Source organism: Ipomoea nil, unplaced genomic scaffold (assembly GCF_001879475.1).
Source record: "Ipomoea nil cultivar Tokyo-kokei standard unplaced genomic scaffold, Asagao_1.1 scaffold1407, whole genome shotgun sequence".
Classification (NCBI taxonomy): domain Eukaryota; kingdom Viridiplantae; phylum Streptophyta; class Magnoliopsida; order Solanales; family Convolvulaceae; genus Ipomoea; species Ipomoea nil.
This window is the reverse complement of record NW_017617835.1, coordinates 4,798,696-4,815,779: the sequence shown is the minus strand read 5'-3', so window position 1 is coordinate 4,815,779 and position 17,084 is coordinate 4,798,696. Positions and strand designations below refer to the sequence as shown.

The following is a 17,084-nucleotide window of genomic DNA, read 5'->3' as shown; positions in this document are numbered from 1 at the left end:
GGGACAAATTCCAAGAGTGTAACTTAAATAAATGAATTTTGCTCTCACATCCAACAGTGTGGAGAATTACTAGTCCTTACCTAACAAATATAAATACACGAAACGTACTGAACTGTCGATAAATAGTCCGTTCTTGAATTATTGGCGACAATAAATAAAAATGTAGATCATGTAACCTTCTTAAATTGGTGACACATTGGAGTTGGATTAATTACGAGGAACATGCAATTGACAACATTATTATTATTATTATCACCCTCGCACAAGTTGAGCTAACATATATACCAAACATTCTGAATTAATAGAGAATTGAAGCACCACTCCATATGAGAGGTTTTAATTTCTTTCCAACAACTACTGAATTTTCATATGGAATTATTGGTGTTTGGTGGACCAACATTGTTGCTGTCCACTGTTGGTGAACTGGAAGTTATAAGGGATTGGACCACAAATTTTTCTCACCCCTCTATACTCTCATCTCACTCACCAAGTGCCTGCAACATTGTGTAGGTGAAAATAATCATTGCCCTTGTCCCTTCATTTATATATGCATGTATTAGCTATCCCCTCTCCTAACACACAAAAGGAAGTCATCCCAAATCCAAATCCCTAATGTTCACAATCAAGATCGAACATCTACCTTACTGCTAGAAACAAATTTTAACTGATACTTTTCATTCAATAACCAATGTCCTAGGGGCCCCTTTGCTTAAATTTGCCCTTAGCTTGCAATTGTTTACTCTTCTTATTGAAAATCCTTGTTAAAGACTTACTAATTCTCCCTCTCGTACTTAAACAACTCAAGTCCCTTTCACTTAGGGCTAGCTACAAGCAAGGCGGGCTCAACAGTTGCCCATAGACCAATGGCGGAAGGATCCACTACCCATGGTCCAATGCTTGAAGGGGCCACCGGTCCCAAGTTAGCATGAGAGTTTTATTTATTTTTTAATAAAATTTTGAGAGAACTTTTTTTAAAAATATATATATATATACAGATAAATGTTTAAACTCGAGAATTCAAAATTATTATCTATTTTTTTAAAAAAAATTAATCACCACACTCTTCCGATGCCCTAGACCAATAAAACGATAGGACCAACTCTACTTTCACACAAACCAAGACATTTTAGAGAATTTTTATTTTTATTTTTATTTTTGGTTTGAAATACTCATAATTCTTTACAATGTAATATTTGTTCTACACTTTCTTAAAATAGTCCAAAAAAACTAAACCCACACTATCAAGATTCAAACCTGTGACCATCCATTTAGTGTAGTAACTAGAATAGAATCACACTACATGGTAGTTGATATTTTAGTGGATTGTTTTACAGCACGTTTAGTTCATGCAATGGAATGAATTTTGAGGTAATAGGAATGCTATTCCATAAGGAATGAAATAGGCAAGGAATAGAATAGGAATTGTATTCTATTGTTTGGTTCGCGAAAGGAATAGACTTTAGGAATTATATTACAGTGTTTGGTTGATTTAAGGAATAGAAATAAAATATGTTTTAAAAGACATAAATACCCTTATAAAAATATGTGATGGTGGCGATGGTGGCGGCAGTGGTGGTGGTAGTGGTAGTGGTGGCGGTGGCGGTGGTAGCGGTGGTGGTGGTGGCGGTGGTGGTAGTGGCTACGGTGGTAGTGGTGAAATTTAATTTGGGGGTAAAATAGGAAATAGAAACTTTAGACTATTCCTGAGAACTCAGGAATAGCCTAATACCGGGGGGCCAGGAATCTCTATTCCCCTTGCAAGGGGAATAGGTCATTTTCGCGAACAATATTCCTGGGAATACAAGTGGTTACCAAAAAGAGGAATATGCCTATTACCGGGAATACTATGTCAATATGTCATTCCAAGCCTATTCCGTGAATCAAACAGCCCATTAATCTAAACTAAAATTTGAACTTCCAAACTCATATTCAAAGGATTCAAATCCCTTCCGTTCAAACCAACGGCTTAGGGTGAGTTGTTGTTTTCTTTAATTAATTGAAACCGTGAGGCAATCGAACTCCTCTACTCCTGGCACGCTCATACCATCAATACAATATTTAATTTATATCAGTATATGAACAGTGTATATGAACAGCTAGCACCTTCAAGAACAAGAATATATTTAGATTAATTCACTGTAGCCAGTCATGAAATAACTGTTGCACATTAGAGAACATACTAAACTATACGGAGCACCTGTTTGGGATAAGGACTAAATAATCCATCCAATTACACGCAAAATTATAATTGGACCACCAACTTAATTTTTTTTTTTAAAGAAAAAAAAAAAACTCCCTATTCGTCTCCAGCCAAATATGAAGACTAGTACTTCATCTCTAGGCGGAAGAAGAAGAACTGGATTTTTTAAAAATAAAATAAAATTATTAAATTAATTTTATAAAAAGTTACTGTCATTCCCACCAACAACCAATACAACAAGTCACTCTCGATTTAATTGTACGATTTTAAATTGTTCCGGGATTGAATTGGATGATCAATTACAATTTTGTGTGTAATTTGATAATTTACCTAGCCTCCTTTCAAATAATAAATTTAAATTTGAATCTCGCGACACACAATAAAGAAAAAAAGAAAAATGAAAATTGAATTAATGGAGTGAGTGAAATGCAGTAGCTTTCTGAGTAGCCATAGCAATGAAGTGGAGTTTCAATGTCACATGGACACAATAAGGAAGGTTTCCACAAAGGACAATGCAATTAGTGGGAGAGGACAACAACTTAGTCCCACAAGGCCACCCCTTTTTTTTCTTCTTTTTTTTTTTTTTTAAATTTTTTTTATTTTTATTTTTATGGTGTTGTCAATCCTTTTTTTTTTTTTTTTTTTTTTTTTTTTTTTTTTTTTTTTGCATAAAAGTCCATAGCTTTCAGTCAGAGATGAATGTTTGGGCCATGGATTGTCTGACCAAGATTAAGTAGCTGGCTGGCTAACACTTCTTCCACACCTATTTATAACCCTTCAATGTCATGCTTAATGCAATAATGCCTACAACTTTACCTACCTTACCTCTCTCATCAATTAAAGCTACCTAGCTTTGCTAAATGCTAATTTCCCACTCCAATTTGAAAATCATATACTAAGGTAGGATGGTCTCTAATAAGTAATAACTTATGGATGCTACGTTGCATACAAAAATTTTCAAAGATAAGAACTAATGGAATTGATGAGTGATGTGTAACTAACACGAGTGGCCATTAGTTGTCATGTTCAAAAATTAAATTTCGTTGATTTGGAAAATTGGCACTAATCATGTATCAATCGTTAGGTTGTCGCGGTATAAAACCAACATGACAGTATCGACGTAAGATAATGCTACTATGCTGCTAGTTTTATTGTAGTGCGAGAACATAGGTAAATAGCAGAGATTTGGCATAAATCTAAGAAAAAAATGACATTTTTTGTCACTAAATTATAAGAAAGTAGCATTATTCGTCAATTAATTATATACATGTTATTGTCTTTCATCGCTCAATTATGCGAGAAGCGATTTTTTTTTTCTTAAGTTCTATTAAGATTAGATTTTAAAAAAATAAAATCACTTGATATATACACTTGAGAAACCAAAGAAGTTACTTTGCAACCAATTGGGGGATGCAAATTAAAGTTGCGACAATACATTAATTGAAGGATAAAAAGTGCATGTCATTCTTTTATAAATCTTATAAGTTGCTCCAGAACCTCTCACGAACCTGAATACAACTCATCATTATGACCTCAAGATATGAACGGTCAGTAAAAGGAAGATCTCTCTAAACGACAAATCTAATTAGAAGATGACTAACATGACCCAATGAATAGTACAAGCAGTGGCGTATTGACCTCTGAATTTAAAAAAAAAAAATCACTATTTATGAATCTTTAATTTGGGTGGTTGGTTCAGCAAAGCACTAATTGCAACCTTTGAACATCCAACTCATCACTACATATATGTTAATGGTGGTACCATAGATGTTTCCCAAATTTACATAAGCAAAAGAGTGTACCCCATGATGGCATTGTCTTGAGATTTAGGGGCGAATCGTCTGGCTTGGAGATCATCTTTCTCTTTTGTTTAGAACCAGATATATATATGTTGGGGAATGAACTTTTTCTTGAAAAATGATAACATGCTGTATGTATTGTATGTATATATTGATGTGCAGTGGCAGCCAACCAATTTGATGGCCAAAAAGATATGCCATGTGACACACCTATGCTACCAATATGCTCATCAAAATGCACTTTTACAAGATATGAAGAAGATTGATCGAATTCAATTCAACCTACCCCCCACCCAAAGTCAAACAACTTCAACTTCTAGCTAGCTAGCTAGGCAAAATTCTTGGCTAATAACAACTCACAATATGCCAAAGTACATATATACTTTAATCAATTCATGTAATTGAATCATCAATTAGAGGTGCATGTTATCATTTAATTTTAAATTAAGACCTAACAAATCGACGTTCTATTTCAATCACCTAAGCTAGCTTAGTGTGTCTTAAAACAAATACTCATTATAGAGGTTTGAATAGACCAAACTTTGCATCTTATCCTGAGAGACGGGGAGGAACCGAGGAAGGGGGGGGGGGGGGGGGGGAGGGGGGGAGGCGGGGGGTTGCGTGAGAACATAGCTTCTCCAGAGAAGTGGACAAATGCTAACCATCCATTTAGTAGATCTAATAGTTAGAAAATAAAGAAAAAAGAGGATGTCAAACTTTGTAATATTTATGACATTGACCAACCATTTTTTTTTTCTTATGTTCTACGCATTGATCATCATAGATATATGAATCATATTAGTACACACTTTTCACGAGAAGCCTAGTTCTTATTTGATCCCGATTATATATCAGAGGAGCTGTATAAGGCATATGTATGTTTGTATCTTTGCTATTAGTTACACCTTTTTGAAGAGTGATAAACGCTTGATAGATCTTGGTATTATGTTAGACTTAAATGTTAGTAATATAAATAGAACATCCTATTATTAAGTATTTTACATTTTAATATTTATTACATTTTAAATAATATATAAATATCATCACTAGAAAACAAATTAAATTTACTTACTAAAAAAATCTGTAAGTATTTAATTTAGTAGCGAATAAAATCGGTAGATTCAAGGGTGGGTGGAGGTGAGAACCATTGCTCATGTGGCGGACTCTTCACGGTCCCCCCGGATAAAAATGCAGAGATCTGTACCTGAGGGGATCTGTCTAACGCATGAGTGTGGTGGGGTTCTGGAGGCTGGTTTCATTGCTTCTGTAGATGGTCACATAGGTCCCCTTGGATAAAAATGCAGAGCTCTGTACCGTGAGGGATCGACCTGACGCTTGAGGGTGAAACTAGTCCTTTTTTGGCTTTGGAGCACCGTTCCCACCCTTTGTGTATGGCATGACGCCCAGGAATTGTCCAGCTTTGTATGTGGTACAGGTGGTTTGTAGTACGAATGTTGGGTCCACTTAGTGGTTTAGAGTTTATCTCATTTACTAGTTAGCCTTAGGCCTCTTTGCTTTATTCGTTTATCTCTTTGTAGCCTTGGTCACTTTTGGGCCTTGACAAGACGTTGTTTTGTTTTTTAATAAGAGTTCCTCTTTTTTAGGAAAAAAAATCGTAGATAAATTCATTGATATTTCACTGTTTTCTTGTAGTGGCATGTCTATACATGCATGATTGAATATTTATTATATAATTGAACTACATGCATGTTTATTGATTAGTTGAGACTCATACTACACCAATGAATCTATATCCAACAAAATAATAAATAAATAAATAAATAAATAAATAAATAAATAAATAAGCCCTTTAATTTATTTAATTAGCTACTATACATACCAGCCTGTAAAATTAATATCCCTAGCAATTCAAGATTGACGATTTGGAAAGTATGTGTTCGTTCAAAACTAGCTAGGGAAGTGTTCAAACTTTGTGTTGCACTATCCACTTTGATTTTGTGGTCCTTTGTGATCATGTTGGTCTTTTATGCACGAAAAACATTGCTTTGCCCATGCACTTTGGTCGGTTGGCAAAGTGATGAGCATATACTAGGCTACCAATGCAAGCAACCTCAATTTTTTCAATGTTTACCTCGAAAAGGTTAAGTCACTTGCACACAGTTCCCTACATTTTGACCTGACAGAATTATGGTCGGACAGATAAATTACAATGACTCAACGACCTCTTAAGTAAGATGCAATGATCAGTATCTAGTGTTCACAAAAAACCCATCATATTAAGAAAAATTTCTACATTGCGACGGCCTAAATTCAATTCTGAATACTCACCCTCAATTCTTTCATGTTGTCATCCTTCATCTATGATCTATCATATCCTTTAATTCGCATAAATTAATTCAATATATTATATTGTTGCTTCTCATCTCCATCATATCACTTGTGAGTCCAACCTTAAAAGCAAACCCACCTTTTACTTTCTCAAATTCAATGTTTCTCAAACTTTTTCACAACTTAACGTAAGCCACAAATTTCTAGCTTCTATTGTATTGCTATACAATGCTTACATTGTGGCTTCAGATTTGCTGTCCATTTGGTTAAAGGGGAAAGAAACATTAAAAACGAGAAACAACGTTAAAAAGATAGTGGTTTTGCTTCATACTTTGGGAATTCGACAAAACTATGGGCGAAGACGATGAAACCTTCCGTTTTATTCGAGTATAGTAATGCTTCCTTAAGTTGACTAGAGACTTTGGTTAGATCAGACTAAATAACTAGAAGTTGTTAGTCTTTAATTTGTGCTTAATATAAATCTGGATTGATAGGGATATATGATATTCATTATACAACACATTCAGTTACAATATTTATACTGCTCAGTAGACACCGATACACAATTTGTGCTTCTGAGTCAAGTATGAGACAATAATGGCTAACAGTCTACCGTTCAAAATACAACACAAGAAGGCATCAATTGGAGATCAACATTGCTTCCGCTGCTACGAGGTCACACCTCTAAAAATGAGTTAATTACCGAAATGGTCTCTTGACTATAGCGAAATTATCAATTTGGTCCTTGACTATTTTTTAACCAATTAAGTCCCTCAACTTTAAAAATCTTAGCTAATTTGGTCCTCTGTTTGTTTGACCGTTAGTCAACCGTTAACTTGGGACCAAATTAGTAATTTCGCTATAGTCAATAGACCATTTTGGTAATTAACTTTTGAGGTGGGTAATTCGGTTTAGTTTTCTCGAACTGAATCGTACCAAACAGAACCGAAATAATTTGGTTCGGTAATATACCGAGCAACCGAACGGTTCGATAAAAAAACGATCCGAATTGTTCGGTAAAAAATTGAACTGAACCGAATACCGTTTGATTTTTTAAAAAAATATATAATAAAAATAAAAAATAATAATAATAATAATAAATAAATAAATAAATAAATAAATAAAAAGTAAATCCAAGTCCCTTACTGCTTGCTCTGCCGTTCAGCTCATATTCTCACGGGTATCTCTCGTATATGTTTTATTTGATTTCTTTATGGTTTGTTATCAAAAGTTCTATATTATGTGCTATGGTGTTTACATAGTCCATATCCAAAGTCTAATATATAACAAAACAGCAATCCAAAGTTCAAACGGTATTCAGTTCGGTTCGGTTCAGTTTTTACCAAACAAATTCAGTTCGACTCGAGTTTTTACCGAACCGTTCGGTATACAAGAATCTATTACCGTTCGATTGTTCGGTATATTATCGAATCTAACTAGTTTGGTACGTTTCGGTTCGAGAAAACTGAACCGAATTGCCCACCCTTAAAATTAATTATCAAAATGGTTCCTTGACTATAGCAAATTACCAATTTGGTCCCAAGTTAACGATTGACTAACGGTCCAACAAACGGAAGACCAAATTGGTTAAGATTTTTAAAGTTGAGGGACTTAATTGGTAAAAAAACAGTCAAAGATCAAATTGATAATTTCACTATAGTCAAAGGTAGGGGTGTTCATTCGGTTAACCGTTCGGTTAACCGAACCAAATTAACCGAATTTTTTTTTTGCTTTAACCATTAACCGAACCGAAATTTACTCTACCGAATTGACCGAACCGAACTTTTTTCGGTTAATCGGTCGGTTAACCGATTAACCGAAATTTTTAACCCTAAAATTTAAAATCCATAAAATAATTCCTAAAATAATAATTCCAATTAAAATAAAATACATATCATAATAAATTCATATTATTATTTATTCTATTTGACATTTTGACTATTTATGATTTTAGTAATTATATATTTAATATTTAATATAACATTATATATATATATATATATATATATATATATATATATTCCAAAATTCGGTTAACCGACAATTTCGAACCGAATTAACCGTTAACCGAATTTTAGAAAAACCTTTAACCATTAACCGAACCGAAATATTTCGGTTCGAAAACGGTTAACCGAATTTCGTCGGTTCGGTCGGTTAACCGAAATTTCTCCGAAATTTGCACACCCCTAGTCAAAGGACTATTTCGGCAATTAACTCTCTAAAAATTTTCTTTCAAATGTTTCAAGGCTATTTGATTATATACTTTAGTACTTCATTAAAAGTTAGTGAGGTGAGCCAATTTTTTCTTACAAATCATTAGTTATGTGTTTAATTCAAATTTAATTTCATGGAAATAAATTTTATAAATCGACAAAATATCTTTATAAATAAATTGTAGGTTATGCATTAGTATACTAAATATACATCAAGATAATCCAATGTTGGTGCAGGAGTTATATGAGAAGGCCCAATCTTGCCGGAATAATCATAGACATGGACTTAATTATTAGGGACAAGTGACATAGAGATTGAATGATATGGTTAGTGAAAGATCAATTGATTAACTTCATGAGGATTAACCAAGTAAATGTTTTTAAGGAAGCAATTGCCAACCATGACCTTGTGGTCAAGTGTCATGAAGTGACTCTTTCAAATGGGTTCGAATTTCAGTTCTTTATTTCTTTATTTCTTTATACTTGTATTGCAATTATCGTACGTTTTGATGGCAGAATAGTCAGCATTTTCACCATCTGTAATTGTAAGTTTTTTTTTTTTTTTTTTTGGTAATTAATATTAAGAAGGATGGGAATAGAGAGTGGTGGGAGGTGAGGAATTGAATAGGGGGTTTGGGAATGAAGTCGCTGTCTAATTGTCTCACTTTGTGGTGGTGGCATGAGAGAGAGCAAACTCCCATGTCTGCTGGGCTTCTAAGCTTTCATTTTCATATTGAAAACCTAATGCAACCACCACTATATTACTCTGATCTTGGTGTAATTTATGCCACTTTCTCCTATTCATTTTCTCCTTTTTTAAAGCTTCAATTCCCCCATCACACTTGCATGTGATGGGACTCCTCTCCTACATTCCCTTGCTATTCACTACTCTTTCTAATCTTTCTTTATTTGGCATTTTCTTTTCATTTTTTTTTCCATTTTCAATTTACTCCATTATTATTTTTCTTTGAAATCATCAGTCAAAATACCCATAATGGACAAAGGCGGTGCATGAAGCCACTTACCACAACCTGACTCAAAAACGACCCCCTAACAATAGTATACGCAACACGATTCGCAGATCGTTTGACAAACTGGAAAAAGATATCACTAGAATCACTAGTCGTTTCCTTGACATCATCAATAAGCAAACCTAAAGATGAATGTCTAGTTGTATCAGATAGTATAATATCTCACAAGTCACAATACCAAGTGCAACTTAAAAATTTAGCATGGTACCAATCACCACCTTATAATTTATTTGGTAATATCACTATATGGTTGTAAGAGAAAAACTAAAAATTACGAGTGATTTTTAACAAAATAAACAAAACCAAATGCCTTCTATAGGAATTGAAAATGAAGAATCGGTCATGTTTGCTTGTTTACAATAATCGTTATACCGCGAAATGCGAACTAGGGTTTACATTACAAGATGAATCACTGACATACATGTTTATTTTTGCTGTACTACAGATTCATTTTTAGTAGGTTCATTATATTTTAATACAAGTTCATTTTTAGTAGGTTCATTATATTTTAATACAAGTTCATTTTTAATATACCATCTAAAAATGAACTTATAGTACAGTATACTAAAAATAAACATATATCAGTGGTACACTGTGAACCATAGTTCACGGTATACTTTTTTTGTTTTTGTTTTTGTTTTTGTTTTTTGTTTTGTTTTGTTTTGTTTTTTTTTTTTTTTTTTTTTTTTTTTTTTTTTTGCAACATCATGGCGGCAAATTATACCATGGACCAGTGTCCATCTTTTATTGTAGACCCTGGTACAAAAATAACCTTCAGATTCTGTATCTATAGTTTACACATTCTGTACCTGTAGTTGATAGTTTCTGTACATGTAGCTATCATATTATGTGTCAACAATTATCAAGTCAGATTAGTATCTATATTTGACACATTCTGTACCTTAAGTTAATAGTTTCTATGCCTGTAGTTATCATATTATGTGTCATCAATTATCAAGTTATTTTTTACATGTACAGAAACTGTTAATTGTAGATATAGAATGTATTAACTAAAAGTTCAGAATTGGGTTTATAATGCAATATGAACCATGGTCCATAGTTATAACAATGCATCATGGCCTAACAATTAACAGCCCAAGAGGCTCTTAAATTGGGCCACAGAGGTCTCTACATTCTGGGCTTCTTAAATGGTCTTTTGCTACAAACCTTCTTGGATCGGTCCAATACTTAAGTATTGGGCCACAGAGGTCTCTACATTACTGGGCTTCTTAAATGGTCTTTTGCTATAAACCTTCTTGGATCGGTGCAATACTTAAGTTTTGGCCTAGGTAAAAATAGGCTTACAATTTGTCCGTTCCTTGTTGGGCCAATATGTATAGATAATTATGTGCATAATTTCAACCACTGGTATTGCTGAGCTGTATGTCTGATATCCAAAACTAATACAAACAAAATCCATAACTCCAACATCCATCATGGGCCATATGCAAACCAACATACCTCACAATCTCACATCCATTATTTGATTTATCATCCTTTCTAATGTGCTCTCTGGATGATGTTCATCTTATAATTTAACTGGCAAAGGATCACAATAATAAAAACCAGCCTAGATCCAATAGACAACTCTCATAAGGAGTCAAACTTAAAAAATTCTGGTTATCAAGCCAACCGTCCCATTAACTTACTGGAGTTGTCAGTCTTTACTTAACCACCCATGAGAAAGTGTTCTGCCACAATTTGAGATCATGCTTAACGTACTCAAATAGCCACTTTATGACAATCGGTAAATGAACTGTTAATGTAACTGTATCCTAAGATTATGTTAAAATGTTGTGACCCCACTCAACTAATATAACATAGATCCTATCTGGTTTATTCTAACCTAATCTCAACCTAATTTTCTCCACCAAAATTTATCGAGATTCGCCTCAATTTAGATCAACAAAGTACAGTATAACTTGACAACGGAATTAGCACTCACTTACCAATTGTCTCAAACAAAAATATCTTTTTAGTAATATCATTTTTAAAGTGTGAGGTGATGTTATACAACACGATGAAAGTCCTGTGTTAAATATCTGAAAAAATTGAAGAAAACCAGCAGAAGAGGCAAGTCTGGAATTGACTTTTGGTAGGGACTCACGCAGGTGGCGCTTTAGCATGCCCAAACACAACATGGCAAATAGTGTCAGACTCCGTGACGTAACTAAAAATGTTCTTAATTAACAGCGCCATTGATACGCTCAATTGGAGCAGAAAAGGTGGACAAAAACATAAGGAAAAAGCCAGGTTTGGTAACCATCACATACATAATCTTGTTTTGTAACAACGAAAAGTTACACTCTCTCTACCCAATTAATTAAAGGGGGTGAAGTCTAAGATTCGAGACTGTAGATTTCTTTCCATTTTCCTGAGAAAATGAGCAGTAACAGCCTCTCATTTTACAGACACTTCATGTAGAGAACAGAGAGCATTGGGCTTGGGGGGTTTTGTTCTTTCTGCCCAAGCAAGAATCTGCATTTTTCATGCGGATTCATCATCTGGGTCGCCATAAAAATGCAATCTTTAGAGAAGGGCAATGCTGATTTGGAAACGGGTGGCAATGGCGGCGGGGGTGTCAGTGTCAGCTCATGTTCCTCCATCTCCGGCGGGGTGGAGCTCTGTAACAGCGAGATTACCGGCGTCCCGGAGAAGAAGAGGAGATCTTCGGCGGTGGAGGTGGATCTGGAAGCTGGTGGGGAGCAAGAAAACGAGGTACATTCGGAGAAACCTGAGAGGGATTGTCGGATATGTCATCTGAGCTTAGATGCGGAGAATCCAGAATCTGGGTTGCCCATGGAACTAGGTTGTTCTTGTAAGGATGATTTGGCGGCTGCTCACAAGCATTGTGCTGAGGCTTGGTTCAAGATAAGGGGAAACAAGTAAGATTGTTAGTTTATGAATTCTTGAAATTTCCTTTGATTCCATTCTTGGTGATATATAATTGAAGAATTTGCAGCAGAGTTTTTAGGTTTTTCACTTTTGGCTTCTGTCATAGAGTGACTGGTAAGTGGTAATCATTGAGTTAACTCAGCAAAAACTGCAAAAACAAAATAGAAAGTGGAAAATCTTTAACTTTGGCTTTAATGGGAATATTAAAAAAGAATGTATGATGTGGATGTGGGAGTGGAAGACATAAATAAAGTTGGAAGAGCATATTTTATTTATGGCAAGAATCAGGGAGCCATAGAAAAGTGGAAGCATTTTCTCTGGTCAGCTATGAATATGATTCATTGTGTTGAAACTGGTTATACATCTCTATAATCTTGGGGTTGACTTTGCAAAGGTCTCGAGTCGTCGAGAGTCACAAGTAATGTTTATGGCTTCTAGCAGTAGGTAGTGACTGATTTATACGAGTTCCTGAAATCAAAATCTTTTCTTGTAAAGCCATTTGGAGAGAATTTTCGTCTGCTCGACTGTTGTTTTGTTCTTCCAAATCTGGGCAGGTGTTCTTGGTTAGTCAGTCATAGGATTGCTGTAAAACTCAGCAAAATGGTCACATATTTTGGCTGCAAGATTCCTAGTTTATGCAAATATTCAGTTATGAGGTTTCTTTCTGCAGTCCTTTTATGCATTCCTAGTTTCGATCTAGTTATCGAGTATCAGATATGGAAACTGAACTATGAACTATCCATTCATAACTAACTATCGCGATTGTTTTCTTCTCATATGCAATTTTCCCTTTTTCTGTAATGGTACTTATGAGATAATGATATCTGAGGTTATTGTAGTCTGTCTGATCAAACTGAGATTGGGAGTCTATGTTGTATGTTATCTTCGATGAATAAAAGCCTAATCTGATAGTTGGATTGCACATTAATGGTTATATGCTCAACATGCAGGACCTGCGAGATCTGTGGATCAGTTGCACACAATGTGGTCGGGATAAGTGAGGCCGAGGCGGCAGAGCAGTGGATCGAAGGAAGCACTGCCGCGGTGACAACAGAAACAGCAGCAACGCCGCCAGCAGAGGCTCGCAACTTCTGGCAAGGTCACCGGTTTCTCAACTTCTTGCTAGCCTGCATGGTTTTCGCCTTCGTCATTTCGTGGCTCTTCCACTTCAATGTGCCCTCATGAGAATATCATGGAAATTAAGAGGAAAACATTATGGATTGTGCAGAAACAAAACATTCTTGCCATTGTCAAACCACCAAGCTGCTGTTTAATTAAGGCTTCTGCTGTTCCTAAAGGTTGTAATATGGTAACATCATTGAGGTTGTTTTCTTAAATTAAATAGAAAAATTGTAGTTTGTTGTGATTCTATAAATCCCCAATGTGGTTCATGTTTAACAACTGTTTCATGATCTGTGTTCTGCCATTACAAATGTAATTCAATTAGGGTTCCTTGTTTTATATGCAATATGCAAGGATTTGCTAAGCCATATAGCATTTCATATTATTATTATAAAATCTAGGGTGCTTATGGTCACCGATATCTCTTGCATTAGGTATAACCTCTGTGCGTGTGCGCGCGTGTGTGTGTTTGTGTGTGTGTTACGGAGGTAAATGTACATATAGCACTCAATATAAGGCAAAGGCTTTTTGGACTGTACCAAGTATTGATTAGCACCTTATTACAGATTTACAGTCAAGATCAAGCACTTGTTATTGCATAAAAAATTGTAGCTAGTAGTAGCGAAGAAGTAACTTTATTTCCTTATACTTGCAAAGTAGTTAGCGCCATGTTTCGCTGGCAGGATGTTGGACTCGAATTGTCTAAGATCAAATGTCTATCACTACGTAAAAAATTCTTGTATAGTGCCACATTCTGATGACCGGATGTCAGACTTGTCTCTTCAAGCCTTCGCTCCACATTTATTATTATTATTGTTGAAATTTCTATGGTGCTAATAGGCACCGGTAGCAATAATATATGATAAAATTATATATATCATATTTAATTGCACCTGGTATTGTTAACGTCTATACTAATAGTACGCAACACAATAAAAGATATGGAGTATCATATTTGATTATACCAAATTCGAGCTATTTGTTTGCACTATAAAAAATCTAATAGTACGCAACACAATAAAAAATACGGAGTATCATATTTGATTGTACTAAATTCGAGTTATTTGCACTATGAAAAGTCTTATTATGGGAAATGTTATACTGCCGATTAGTATCGGTTTCTTTTCACTTAGTAATTTAGTATAATCGTATATACATATATGATTGTAAATTTGTAATGAATACAAATGAAAATCATTAGTAATACGTACCAACACAATCATGTATGTATATATACAGTATAATGGAAGTATTTGGTAAATAGTTGTTAGCTGATTGGGTTAGTGAGTTTGACTAATTGATAACATTAACTTATTGTAGAAAGATGTTTGATAAATTAGTTGTTAGCTGATAGCTGATTGCATGTAAAATGACTTTCTCAGAAAGCTGATCGAAAAAGTTGTTTTGAGTAGTTTTTTGAATGTTAACGTTTTGGAGCAATAAATTATTACAAAAATCTAATTAATCAAACACTCATATTGACTGTTTAACAAAGTCAAACATCTAATAATGGTTAAACAAGCCAAAATTGATTAATAAGCTAACTATATTACCAAACAGGACTAATAACTGGTGCAGAAAGTACTACTACTTATCAACGCATTAAAAATGATTTTTATCATTATATGTGAAATAAAAGTACATTTTTTTTCTTTTCTCTATAATTATTATTATTTGACCATCGGATTGGGGGCTTGGGGCCATAATGTTTACTTGTCCGAAACAAATCACGATCCTTTAATTCTTCAAATGTAAAGTCAGTTGGCTAACACTGCCGTAGGGGAGATTTTTGTATACCTTACCACACTATTGTCACATAATATCACACTTTTCAAGAAAAAGAAATCTTCATAAAAATATAATATATATACTTTTTTTGAATGACAAAAAAAAAAAATGTAAATCTATAAATACTTTTATACTATAAAGTCATTAGTCAAGAAGACGAGAACCCACCATCAAGTTAGATTAAGGGCCTCGATGGAACAAGAATTCTCCGTCAAATATTCAGTCTATTACGTGGATGATGTTGACCCTTTGACCTTGTGGGTACCTTATGGCCCAAAAAGGATGCCTGTCTTGGAGAGTTTGTAAAGTCTTTCAAGTGTTCCACTCCTTAATTTTTTTAAAAAAATAAAATTTCTGATTGAGCCCATTAGTAGAATCCTTCTAATGTGGTTTATCTTTTTTTTTTTTTAACGTAATTTGCATATTATTACACTATTATAGGGTTTATATAGTACATACCCTAAGGTAGTATTGTGGATTTTCTTCGTCACAAAAAAAAAAAAAAAAAAAAAAAAAAGCATTATGTTGTAAGGTGCACTATGAAAGCTTTTATTATTGTATTTGTATATATGTACAACTTTTTCTATTTCATTAGACTAAATTATATGCTAATTTGATGTTGGTTTAACCGTTTAATAAAAAAAAAAAATGCTAATTTGATGAATAACAACACATGTGACATATGTACGTTAAGCTTACGACTTTTGAGTCATTGAACTTTGGTTAGAGAAACATAAAATATTATGGTGGGGTGTTTGTTAGATAAATAATATCCACGCCAACGCCGCGCCACTGCAATTATGCAATATAATCACAAGATTGATTATTGAAGCGTGGTGTTCTTTCTTTTCATTTTTAATTATGAAATCCAATATCTAAAAGTTATATTTAACGTATCATTAGTCATTTTATTAAGAATTATTACATTTCTTTCTTCTCTTTCTTATTAAAATATTATTAATAAATAATTGAAAATTAAATTCGACCTTGTAACATAATTGAAAAAAAAAAAAATATATATATATATATATATATATATATATATATATATATATATATATATATATATATATATATATATATATATCGACAGGTTCCTGTGAGGTCAGGTCTTCCCGTGCGGTCAGTGCGGCATACACCATTAGGTATGCATAAATACACCACACAGTGTTCGTAAATACACTATATGTGGTGTATTTTTTTTTTTTTTTGTGTGGTGTATTTTTTGACATTTCATTCTGGTGTATTTTCAAACACTGTATGGTGCATTTATGCATACCTAATGGTGTATGCCGCACTGACCGCACGGGAAGACCTGACCTCACAGGAACCAATATATATATATATATATATATATATATATATATATATATATATATATAATGATGTGCTATTATATGTGGGGTGTTCATTCAGTTAATAATTGAATCGAAGTTATTATTTCTAAATTAATTGAGTCATTATTTTTCGATTAATTGATTAATCAAAATAGCTAGTTTAGTAAATTTTAAAAATTCTTTAATTTTATAAATAAAAATTTGCAATTTATAGTTTCACAGCACAAAATATTATTTACATAATAGTTTGGTTTATTAATTATAAAATTTTCTCAATTCGTTTTGTTTTTATTCTTCTCCTAAAAGATTGAATCTCCAACCCCTAAGGCGCTCCATACTTCGGCCCGACAGAGTATTTAGGAGGATGTAAATCACAGTTACTCAATGACTCGGTAGATAGGGTCAAACGC

General features: G+C 33.8%; 1 protein-coding gene across 2 annotated transcripts; it reads left to right on the top strand.

Moving 5' to 3' along the window:
• The first annotated feature begins 11,603 nt into the window (after positions 1 to 11,603).
• LOC109186188 lies at positions 11,604 to 13,913 on the top strand. Of its 2 annotated transcripts, XM_019336116.1 has the most exons (3): positions 11,604 to 11,785; positions 11,944 to 12,417; positions 13,378 to 13,913. In XM_019336116.1, the coding sequence occupies exons 2-3, from the start codon at positions 12,053 to 12,055 to the stop codon at positions 13,610 to 13,612; spliced, it is 600 nt and encodes a 199-aa protein (XP_019191661.1). In that variant the 5' UTR covers positions 11,604 to 11,785; positions 11,944 to 12,052; the 3' UTR covers positions 13,613 to 13,913. The 2 variants fall into 2 exon arrangements, with proteins under 2 accessions (XP_019191661.1, XP_019191660.1); XM_019336115.1 differs by having other exon boundaries at positions 11,604 to 12,417.
• Positions 13,914 to 17,084: the final 3,171 nt, after the last annotated feature.

Excerpts from the sequence above, each read along its gene's own strand:
- LOC109186188 (XM_019336116.1), top strand. The coding sequence starts at position 12,053 with ATGCAATCTTTAGAGAAGGGCAATGCTGATTTGGAAACGGGTGGCAAT. Across the intron at positions 12,418-13,377 it reads TTCAAGATAAGGGGAAACAA|GACCTGCGAGATCTGTGGAT; the intron begins GTAAGATTGTTA and ends CTCAACATGCAG.